The sequence below is a fragment of the Serinus canaria genome, chromosome 3 (genome assembly GCF_022539315.1).
Source record: "Serinus canaria isolate serCan28SL12 chromosome 3, serCan2020, whole genome shotgun sequence".
Classification (NCBI taxonomy): Eukaryota; Metazoa; Chordata; class Aves; order Passeriformes; family Fringillidae; genus Serinus; species Serinus canaria.
Window position 1 is genome coordinate 81,968,821 of NC_066316.1, and position 12,447 is coordinate 81,981,267.

Below are 12,447 nucleotides of genomic sequence, written 5' to 3' on the forward strand. Positions count from 1 at the left end.
TTCTGGCTGAATGGATATTTTGGCTTCCAGTTTTGCCCTTCCCATGTCTTGGTAGTATATTTGTAATGCACTATTAAGTTTCAGTAGAATTTTTTTAATCACCTTTTAAACAATATATAATTATTGTTGACAGCAAACCAACTAGAAGAAACACTTCTAGATTAATTAACAGTGACCTATAATTAAACTCTGCAGTGCTTAGAGATGGAGTGGTCCCTAGATAATGTTGTTTTAGTTTTAATGAGTGTTTATCATTCTTGTTTGCTCCCCCTGTGGCAGTTATCAAGGTTGGTTACAAAATTTCTTAATTAAATGGAACTACATAGAAGGTACTGTCTTAGCAGAAAACAGCTTGAAATATTCATGATTTAAGCATAATCTCAAAGTGTGCAAACTCCTGCCCTACAAATTTTTAATCATAGTTTGCCTATAGAGCTCAGTCTTTTCCTTAAGACATGTCTTGACACTAAAAGCAGTGCAATATTTTAGGATTTTTCTTGTTCCTTTATCTCTGAAAGATAAGAATGTGTTATTAAATGTCTGCCTTCTCCAACATGTAAATGGCTCAAAAATACACTTTTATATGAAAGCTTTGATATAGGATTTCTGATTCCTGGCTCAGGCTTCACTAACCAGTTTCTAGAGTAATTAAGTAAATCTCTTTATTGCACATTTTCAAAATGTAGTCTGACAAATTAGATTCCTAATGGAATTAAAGGATCACATTCCTACCGAATTCCATATGGAGTTTGGTACCCAGAGGGCTCTGAGGAAATAATCTTCCTTTTACCAATTCCACATTCTCAGATGACACCAGAAATGGCACATTCCACCACCCTGAGAAAAATTCTCTTTGCTTCCAATTGTTGCAGATTGAAAGCTGAAGCAACTGAAAATAAGGTAACATATGGGGGGGGGGCTTCATCTTCCAAATATAACACTGATATAAATGTTTGCTAAAGATTACCTGGTTCACACAGGTAATATTTCCATTATTACACTATATACAATACGATTGTTATACATAAAAAATGTAAAGACAAATATTGGTACTGCTAAAGAATGATCTTCATATCTTCATATAGTAATACATTTTTCTTCAGTAGAAATCCAGATCATCTCCACTGTTGCTTTGCATTGTGCTGCTGGCAAAGTATTCTAAATTTGTTTTGTAGGACAAACAAATAAAACAATGTGCATGAAAGTTTATACACTTAAAAAAAAGCAAATCTTGTGTGGACCCAGCCCAGTCTGCACGCTTGAGTGCAGACTGGGCTGGGTCCACACGCACGTCTGAGTAGTTAAAATCAGGCAATCTTGGAAAGGGAGGGAGGTTACCATTGTTTAAATCCTAAGTAAAAATAGAATACTGATTGGGTTCAAGTGAAGGTTGTTCTTAAAGTAACTTGTGCTTATAGATTCTTGCTGCCAGTCGAGATACTTCTTATGTTAAAGCACTTGGACAAGGGGGAGAGACCACTAGAAACGCCCACCTGGTAGCATTTTCAGGTGTAATGCAACAGTAAAAAAGGTATTGGAAAATAAAAGGGTAAGTATGGAACATTTACACTTGCCAATATGTAACCAAAATAGTTATCTGTGAAACTGGAGCAGAGCTGTTTGAGCAGTGTATTCAGCTGCTGCCAGTTCTTGGCCTAGTTAGGGCTGTGTGCTTGAAACAGCATTTCCCATCACTTTCTCTTTTCCTCCCACCAAGCAGCACTTTCCCTGCCCCAGTCACAGTTTGGCATCAGATTGTGCCAGCCCTGAACACTGCTGCAATTCACTGCTGAGTCATCACTTCAGCCCTGTCACAGAACATCATCATCACTGCTCCAACAGGAATATTGCTACAGCAGCCCTGTGGTACAGGAAGGGCGAGAGGATTGCAAGACATGGGCGGTGGAAGAGCTGAGCATTGAGCACTCTTTCAGGAAAAAGCTTACTTGAGGAAGTTCCCTGAGGTTTGTGATCACTGGTTTGGAAACAGCACCATTATCTCTCCCCATGCTCACATGCCATACCTCCAGAATGCCCAAAGAATCAACGCTCCAAGGCAATGGGAACTAGAAGAGACTTCCGTTGTTTATCATGGTGCTGTTGATGTCTCCTGGGGCTGACAGATGCCGCTCCAGAAGGTTAATAAGATGAAGAAAGCTCTTCCAGCTGGACTGTAAGAGGGATTATGTCTGAGCAGCAGATAAACAGATTATTCCAGAAACAGACACTGCTTTTTTTTAAAACTTCGTCACTCTTGTCTTACCACTCCAGTTCCCCGGGCTAGAAGGGTGGGCGTCAGGGGGGTTCGCCCACTCTTGCACTCTGGCACCTGTTGCACTCTGCCCAGCTGCAATTCCATGCAGTCCAAGCCTGGAGACACCTGAAAAATAAAGACATTTGGGGATCTGAGTTCTCTAAGAAAACAGAATTCTTCTACTTGACCAAAATATTCTTGTTTCCTGCATGACTGTTCTTGAAAACTGTGAATGATCAATAGACAGCATGCATTTGAAAACTGGATTAATAGTTTTGATCATTTGCCTTGCTCTCCAAGTTCAGGGAAGCAAGGTAAGTTCATATATCGATGTATAAAGTTTCAATGAATTTTACATTGCATATGTTGGGAAACAAAATATTTGCAAGATCAAGGGCTTTCATATTACAGAATTTTTAGTTTAGAATGTGGTCTTTTGACAATACTACTAGAGATACTATGGTTACTGATTCTGCTATAAAACTGAAAAAGGAAATATTGGCATTATTTCTTATGCATCTTTTGCAGGTTTTACAATATCTATAAGAGATGCAATTTAGCTTCATTTTATCTGAACAGGTTCTGTTATGAAAAAATATTATCTGTGAGACAAATATGTGGAAAGTTTTAAAAGGCTGAAAGATCATCTCAGTGTTGACGTGGTTAAAGACGGTCTTTCATCACTGAAATGAAGAGAAAGTAGCAAAATATATCTGCATTTACTAGTGAAGAAATTTATTCTGATTATTAAAAAGGACTTCAAAAACTTTTAGATGGACACATTCTGGAAGAATACACCATACTGGCAAATATACAAAAATGGCAATGCCAGTATAGATTAATGTAATAATAACTATAAAATTATTCTCAAGAAAACAGAAATACAGGGAACTGCTCTGTACATTAGTTCTTTCTTTATTTAAAAACATTTAGAAGTCCACAATATTTATAAAGCTACTTCAACAACAAAAAAGAAAAGACGGTGATGTGATTTTCCCTGGTTAGTCCCATATTCAAAAGATTTAGAGCTTGGGGGAAATGCATTTAATTTTAGAGGAGATTTCTCATTAAATTTTCCATCTATGCTTTGATATTTGCATAATTGAATTAAAAGCTAACATTACAACTGCTATGTGTGCTCAAGTCAATGACCTTCTATTTTTATGTCAGGCCTGTTAATTAAATGCAAAGAATGTAAAATTATAAAAGATAAGCCTCCTCAACGTTATCTAAATATTTGTTAGGGAGACAATATGAAATACAGCCTGCTGTCAATACTAATTGTAAAATTTTATTTGCACATTTGGGTTTTTTAAAGAAACTTCCGCTTTTCTTAAAGAAATACAGAAATACAGAGCACAGTTCTTGTATCTCAGTTAAATTATGTAATTCTTCTCTAGTGGACAATTAAACAACTGAAAAAATCCTTGGGAAAATATATAGTCAGCACTAGAATTATGTTTTGCAGCTCTTTATTTTTACTTTTAGATTCCATGCAAATACTTTCATTTAATCCCTAATGGTAGTTCGTAAATGTGGCAAAAAAAATGAGAGAATTACGATATTTCACATCTGACAAGAAAGATGCGTTGTTTTTGCATTTAAGTTGAATATTCTGTGATGGAAAGAGACAGAATGAATTCCAGGCAATTCGTGCATGCTTGATGGCATTGTTGCAGCCCCTATTTATAATTACAACTGAGAAAGCAATAGTGATGAAAGTGGCATCACATAGTTTCACCGATTGCAAATTGTGATTGTATAACACAATACACTTTCCAAAAAAAACAGCAAAATAATGGGGGACTATCTTGACAGAGAGGAGTACTAAATGATTAGAAATATTCCTTGCCACCAGTTCTATAAAGTGCAGGTGGTATTCATAAATGCATAATAATAACTTTTTTTTTGACATTTAGTCATGCCATACATAATATTTTTAAACTTTTTGATTTCAAATATATGCACACAGATCTCCAAACACTTAATGCTTGTGTTAAGAAACTTCTTCAAAGCAGAGATTCTTCCAGAACTGTTATTTTATGACTTAGCATAAGGGTCAGATACTTAGGGTCAGAAAATATTTTTTACAAGTATACAGGCTCTCCCAGTGTTCTGAACATTTGCATGAATCACTCATTAGGGCTCCTAACATGGGTATTTTGAGACCTTTACAGTGGCTCAAATTTGCAGTACACGTAAACTGTGACAGACTAGAAAATAAGAGACTAAGATATAAAACAGCCCCATCTTAAACAAAAAAAAAAATAGAGATAATTTCTAAATATTTAAAGGGTTACTCAGTTGATTTTTTTCCTCGTGAAAAACTAAAATTCAAATTGTTTTCTCACATTTATATTTAACAAAAGGGAGGGTTAACAAATATGGAGCTTGCTTAGTAATGTTTTATGATCCTTCCTCCATGTCCCTATTTAAGAACCCATAGAGGCCTTCCCCCAACCATTTGGAGGCTCTCCAGGAGCACCTCCAATTCCACAGCAAACAAACAGGAAACTGTAGAGAGCAAAATAAGAGTTACAGTACTTAACTCTGGCCATAATTTTGCCACTGTCCTGACAAAAATTGTCTCTAGGAGTGAAAAGGGAAAGTGAGAGGGATTAAAACTTTTTGAGAGCGAAAAGGCTGTGCACACAGTCTGAATAGTGAACTCCTGAACAGCCAGACTAAATACCAAAATGCAGAGGAGCTCTGAACTCTCAGAAGTATGCCTTGATGCTGGGTACATCCCAGCACTTGATACTGAGAATGTAGGGGGTCAGAGCGTGTTCAAGGCTGTTTTGTGACATTTTTTATTCAGCAAGCAAATATCTGCTATTTACTCAGCCATTCCTTAGGACACAAAGGCTTTGTGTGTGCTCTTTGAAATCATTTTAATTCATTCTGACTCACCCCTTCCCGCTAGGCTGTTCTAATTCCCCAATAAATGTTTCAGATCTTCATTACTATAATTGCCCACAAAAAAAAAAAAAAAAAAAAGAAAAGTTTAAGCAAATTTGTGCCAAAGGAAAAGAAAAACCAAAGAATAGAAAGCTTCAAACAAAGAAAGAAAACAAGATGTATCTGCTTTTTGCACTAGGATTATCTTCTACTCTGATCCATAAAATAAGAATTACCATGTTAAAGTTGGCTTTCCTGCATGGGCTTATAAACTTATGAAAAGGACGACTTTTCCTTTTATCTCTCCTTTCTCAAACAAATGTAACACTGCACTATATATGGGATTTGATCTTTTCTGTTTTCTGACTAAAAGCCAAACTGTAATATAAATAGTAGACCATTGTCACTGAGTCCTAAAGATTAATTCCAGGAATAGTCACACCTGTGCCATAGGGATTGGTGAACTGTATGAATGAATACCAAGATATGTGAGCCTTTTCTCAGAAAACACCCGTGGACAAGATGGTCAATATTAATGATCAAATGTTTTCTCCTTCTATAGAACATTAGGTTACAGGCTGCAATAAAATAATTGGAAGTCTTAACCTACTAGAAATCCAGATTGTTTATGTTCATTTCTCAGTTAATTTTGGAGTCTTTGTGGTTTAAGCAGTGCACTAAGTGACATTGCCAACACCCATCACAGAGCAAACATGATTTCCTTTCCAGAAGACAGTTTGTCTTCCCCAAAGGAAAATTGGAATTTTTTCCTGTTTTGAAATCAAAATGCATTCTACTGCATTTTGATGCTTTGAAATATTTTAAATATGTTTACATTCTTTTTTTACCTCTGTCCAACCTAGTACCTTTGGGATTAAAATTATGACCATTATGTGAATGACCATTCTCTGTCACATAATTCTTCCATGCTAATCAGAAATTAGGTGCAGTACCTTGTGCGTTCCATGAGGTTTGTACTTTGTAAGCCCAGCTGTGTTTCGATTTCTTCCCCTTCAGAATGTGTGATATTGAATAACACCCTTCTTAAAAAGAAAGGAATATCTATCTGCTTTCCTATACATGTCTGTTGGCATTTAGTCACCATCAGCTGCTATTTACTAGACAGATACACAGAACAGTAACCTGTCTGAAAAACATAAGATTAGCAATCCCCTGGGAGTCCCATGACGCCTGCCACAGCGTAGGTGTGTTTATATCCCCTTACATAATTGTAGCATGCCTTATCACTGCAGGCAGGCACACCAGCAGTTTCACCCTCACCTGCTCTGACAGTAACACTAGCATTCTCATTTCACAAAAGCATGAGGGCCTGAGGTGTGACACACAAACTGAAATCCTGGCTTGTAAGAGGCATTGCAGTCATAGAGCAGGACTGCAGCAAAGGTTGCTGGGCTGATTCTGGTTACACAGACATCTGCAAATCAGTAGGACCCAGGCTCACAGCTACATAATTAATTGCACTTAGGCCACCATGCTTGTCTTTCCATTGGTGAAGTTCTACTGGCTTCTAAAGTGCTGCTTCTGTGCAGAGCCAAAATTACCTTCTTCATGGCCACTCAAATGTTTCAATACCCCCCTCAGACGTTACACAATTTTATACTGACAATCTTGGCACCCCTGTTACCTGAAATACTGGTTTTAGTGGCTGTGTTGCAGGCATACCTTTCATATATATGACTCAGCACAGATCATAGAAATCCCAGCAGTTTCAGGCAGGAAACAGCAATGCTCTCCTCTTTAATTTTGTGATCTCATGGTGATGGCACAAAATGAAGACATTTCTATTCCAGTTCTTTTCCCTTTCCTCTTCTCCCTCAAAACTAGATGAGTAAGTTGTCATGCTTCGATCAAGAATTGGATTAGGTGTCCTCCAAACCAAATTTGGTCTATGCAGCTTGACACATAACAAAATAAGGTTGAGTGCAAGTCATGCCCTGTCAAAATGAGGTGGAGTCAATTAGCCAGAGACTGTAGATTGTACTGCAGAATAGTGACCCCAAACTGTGAGGAAAATCAACCAGGTCCAATTACACAAGCTGAAGTGAAGAGGTGACCCTGGGGCTTCTGGCACCTTTTCATGCACCAGACATCCTAATTGTTATCATCTGTGAATACAGTTACTTCAATAAACCCATTCTGCAATGCAACTCTTTGACTCCTACCATCAAAACTGTTGAAATGTTGACATACATGGCAAAGCATCACTGGAATCTGAACTTAGGTGTTGGAACCCAGGACATCCCTCTGGCTGTCCTGGACTGCCAATACCCTTGCCAGGGAGCTCAGAGACCCTGGCACAGAGCCCAAGATGCCTGTGGTTTTGATTATGACCCATGGAGCAAATTACCAACCTTATATGAAGAATGACAGTTTAAGTAGAATGATAGTGAATTTATCACTGGGTGAAAAATTGATTTTTGGGGTTTTTAGAATGGGGGTTCAGGGGGCAAGATGGAGGAATCTGGGAGTGTCCAGCCTTTCTCCTTCTTCTTAGCCTCCATCTTCTGCTGTCATGTTGGCACTTTTAGATTGGTTTAGAGTAGAAGCTCGCTGTCTAACATAGGTGATAGGTATTGGAAAATAATTGTAAACATGGTACACCTAGTTCTTAGTATAAAGACATAACACTGCCCTGGGGCAGCCAGAGTGCCTCTGACTGTCTTGCTGAGCGGACCTCAGCTGGACAAGAGAAAATATTTTATAGATAAGATGCAATAAACAACCTTGAGACCGAGAACTGAAGAGTTCTGACTCCTTCTTTGAGCACCAGGCTGGGAAAAGAGACTTTTTAACATTTCTTGGGGTCACTCTGACCAGCGAGAGGCCCCAAGACTTAGACTGTCTCATTGACTTTCTCTGAGAAGACTGCACCTCTTGAGAATGACTAATCAGGAAATTAAGAGCAGAGGTGCTCTCAGTTGAGTGTTTTATCACTGCCAATTGGATGCATCCCTCCAGGAACTACTCAAATATTTAAGGCATTTTCTTGCATCCTTTGATATCATATCCATATCAATTAATAGAACAGCCTTTCAGGTCAAATGCTTCTAAGCTGACCAAAGAAATCTAAACAGATACATGTTTCATACATGAGCATTAAAACCAGTCACTCTTCAATGCTGTTTCTAGCCCAGGTTCTGGACTTTAAACAGACTTGCAAGATTCACAATCTGAAATGAAAGCATAGATGGCCTTTGATATTTTTTTATAAATTCCAGCAGCAGAGGTGAGCACAGCTGATGAATAAAAATTTTCACCTTTCTGTCTAAAAGAGAATGTAAACATTTCTATCTTTAATGAGAGATATTAGATCTATGAATACATGAGTGAGTTTCTTACTATGTTTTTGTCAGGTTGCAAGAAAATGTGTCAAATACATATGGTGACTCAAAGATTTCAGCATGTTCAATATTTGTGGTATGTACAGACAGCATTTATTGTGAATGTGGCTTCATCATTAGTATATGACAACTATATTCACAAAAACAGGAAACTCTTACCAGTTGCATGTTGTGCTTTCTATTCTCATCTATAATAGGTAGATAATTTGCTATAATTATTTTCCCATTAATTGTATAATTAGTATAATTCAAAGAAGTTACTAAATTATCTGCTCTAGAGAGAGGCAAAACTGTTTGTCTGTTATAAGGCCCATGCATAAATTTCATAAAAATTGTTCCAAATTCTTTGTTTCTTCCTGAAGTTGGTTTTCAACTGTATTTCTCCACTTGGCATAGAAAACTACACAGATATGTATGAGCAGAGGAGGAGGGCGACAGCTGAGGAATTCTGATATCTATTTTAGCTCCCCAGTGCTACTGACTTGCAGAAATTAAATTCTCCACACTTACTGAAGTCCAAGAGCACATCAGCTGATGACAGGCATGATCTTTGATACCAAACTGTAAATCCAGGTTAATTTGAAGGGTTCTGAAAAAGAACCATTATCTAATGCCATCTCCTAGCTTTGAACATAAAACCATTAAAACAAAAACTTTTGGAGTTTTTATTAAAATTTGAACATTTACTAATGGCATTGTTTAGATCATATATTTCAGAATAATTTATCACATTCTTCTTCAGATTTATTTCCATACATGTTCTGAGCTGTAGGTTGTTTCATTATAATCAAAACCTTAGTATTTTTAACATAAGGATTGTAATCCTTATGTTAAATAGGAATGTATCACAAAGATTCATGGGAGACTTACCTTATTAGAGCATTATGTCAAGAATACCAGATTCTTCACCTTTCATAGACATTTAAAGAAGCATTATCATGTGTTTCTGACAAGAAGCAGGATGCATGAAAACCCACCATTTTCCTGGATTCTTGAGAAGGAAAGACCTTCTAGAACTAATTTTAAAAATTAACAAAGCCTTTAAAAGGTTGAAACTTCTAGAACTGACCTTTTAAGCAGAAGCCTGGAACTCCTCTCCTGTGTCATAGACATCTTGAGTGCAACTTCTGAGTATGTGAAGGTGGTGTTTTGCCATGCTGAACCCAAGCAAGAGATACAGGGATCAGCATATTTTGTCTTTTGTATAAAGTCTCCACTGCACAGGCAGAGCCTGGCACCTCCCTGACATGTAAAGGTGATGCTGAATCTTGCACAATACGAGATATTAGTAGGTACAGGAAGTACTGAGCAGTGCTGAGTGTGTAGCCATCATCTTTGTGGTTCTTGGAGAGGAAGTTCAGGAGTGAATTTTAGCCAGCTAGACACAGGATCTTCCAAACTGGAGGCCTGGACCTGTCCCCCATAGATACAGAATTGCCAAAAGTAGAGAAACAGGCCTCATTCCACATGCAATGCTACTGTTTAGTCACACTTATGGATGGAATTTACAAAGCCAGCATACAAACAGGAATTACCAAGCTCATCCTTGTCTGTATTAATTCAGAGAAATTACAATTACTTCCTTTTAATATATATGTCTTAGCCCACTTTCCTTTTTCGGAAATGGAGGCATTCTTGGCCGCAATTCCTCTTCTACTGAAGCTAAGCATCAGTGTCAGCAGCTTATCTTTCAGCAAAATTTCCCCAGAGTAGTGGACACTGCCCTCTTACTCAGCAGTTCACTGGCAAAGTGCACTAAACCTGAAGTGAGATCCAAAGTGAGTTCCCCCTGTGCCTCAGCTACCCCCATAACAGACCAGGTAAGCCCCACCAGGATGCAACAATCATCATGGCTGAGTCCCTCAGGAATTCCTTTCAAAGTTCTCTCCCTGTGTGCATTAAAAACAGTCCAATAACATATTGGACATGAAGATAAGTTCAAGCAAGCCATATAACCCCAGGGTTTAAGGGCATTGAGCTCTCAGACAAGACCTGAGCAGATTAAATATTAGCATCAATTTTTCTAGTATAGAAATCCATACCCTAAACTTTCCAAAACTGTGAGTCATTTTGGTTGTGAAAACACACTTGGAAATGCAAAGCAAACACAGTCAAAGTAGCAGTATCTGACCAAGCACTGGCAAAGCAGCCCTGAACATCAGCAAGAGTAAAACCTCCACTTTCACATCTGCATGGCAAGATAGAGATAGCTGCACAAAGGATGCAGGCAGCATTTGTTCATAAAGCCTTGCCATGTTGAGGAAAAAAAGCCATGGAAAAAAAGCCATGGAAAAAAAGATTTTAAAAGGAATATGAGGAGAGGACGTGTCTGTCACTGGCAAGTGCCATTAGAATGTGGGATCCTCACTGATGCCATGAAGAGAGTGCCTGTAGGTGAAGAGTCCAGGTATTACCTCTGTGTGCTCTCTGTGCTCCATCTGGTGTTTACATTGATCAGCTGACTCAGAAATCTCCAGATCAACTTTTCAGGACTAGTTGTGAAAAGCACTAGCTGTGCTTTTGTCACTGGCTCAATTATCAACAAAATGTTGGCCCCACTGTAAATTTAACCTTAACGTGTTTATAGATCTTTGGAATTACCCTCCCTGATAGGCTTTCCCCATTTCGACATTTCCCTTTACATAAGCCTGGTCTTTTATTATTTTATTGTGCAGGCAATATGTATCATTTATCAATCAAGTATCCTTCTCTATCCTAAGATCCACTGATTTTTCAGACTAATCTGCTTCTTCACACTTTTCAAACTTTTTGATGATTTTTATGATGAATTATTCAGACTTCAACAATTTTGTCGCCTTCAATTTTTCTGGCAAATCTTTAGCTACCACATTTTTAATTCTTCTCTTTGTATTCAATGGCATCTAAATTTTCTCAGGTCAAATAAAAATAAATGTTTACCTGAAAAATAATGCTGTCTATAAATGTTCATACCCAGAGATCATCTACATTGCTGAAAAATGCAATTTTTCAACTCTAACTACCAACTCCAAAATTTGAGGCCTTCCAAACCTAGTACCATCAACAGAGAGAAATTAATAAAGCTGTGTAGAAAAGCATCCACTTCATTTACACAAAAAGTATGAATAGGGCCCTCTTGCTCCTATGCTTATAAAAGCAAATTTAAGAAAACAAGCAAAGCTGACCAATTATCTGAATAACTTTAAACTCTTTTTCTCTAGAATCCATTTCAATAGTGATGTACTTTTCCCTTTTTGACGTGAAGATTATTAAACACATATAGGAACTTTTGAAATCTGCTCCTCCTGACTTGTTGTTTTAGTTAGGGTATAAATTCAATAACGCAGGTCTCAAGAGACACAGAGAAGAGGCCTGGCCTAATTTCAAGAATTTCAATTTTTTAATATGTGAAATGAATACTATTTATCTGCCTGAAACCAAAACCTGAAGAGTAGTACTATGCACGTGAGAGATTGATATGGATATCAAAGCACTTTGATTAGATCCCATATGAATTAGATTGCTGTATCAAATTTGGAAAATTGCTTTATGGTGATTTGAAAAAATCTTGTTTTTTATTTGTCTAAGTTCAGGACTAGATTTCAGGAACTCCAGAATTTAATAACAAGTGACAGTGATTCTGTAGATAACCTTGGTAAAACTACCTCAGTATTTTTCTCCAAGTATGTCACCTGGAAAATTTGGGCATGGTGTAGATTCTTTCATGTGAGAATAAAGGAGAGTCAGACCTTTGTTTAAGGCATCTTGGAGATCAGCTGAAGGAGAGTAAAGCATTATCAGACTTCTACAGTTATCTGTCCTTCTGCCCTAGAACTATCAAAGAAAACTAAAAAACCTAAACACACCTTTTAAAAGTAAAACTGAGACAGTCACCTCTGTGAAACAACAGGGTTAAATAATAAAAAGTTGAATTGGGCAGGGTATATTTGCAGT

At 37.5% G+C, this 12,447-nt stretch overlaps 1 protein-coding gene across 1 annotated transcript in view; it reads left to right on the forward strand.

Annotated features, from left to right (window-relative positions):
- The first annotated feature begins 2,502 nt into the window (after positions 1 to 2,502).
- IMPG1 (interphotoreceptor matrix proteoglycan 1) overlaps positions 2,503 to 12,447 on the forward strand; it is a 51,740-nt gene continuing 41,795 nt past the window's right edge. Inside the window, exon 1 of the mRNA XM_030236318.2 lies at positions 2,503 to 2,572. Coding sequence (XP_030092178.2) covers positions 2,503 to 2,572 — 70 coding nt within the window. The remainder of the gene's footprint in view (positions 2,573 to 12,447) is intronic.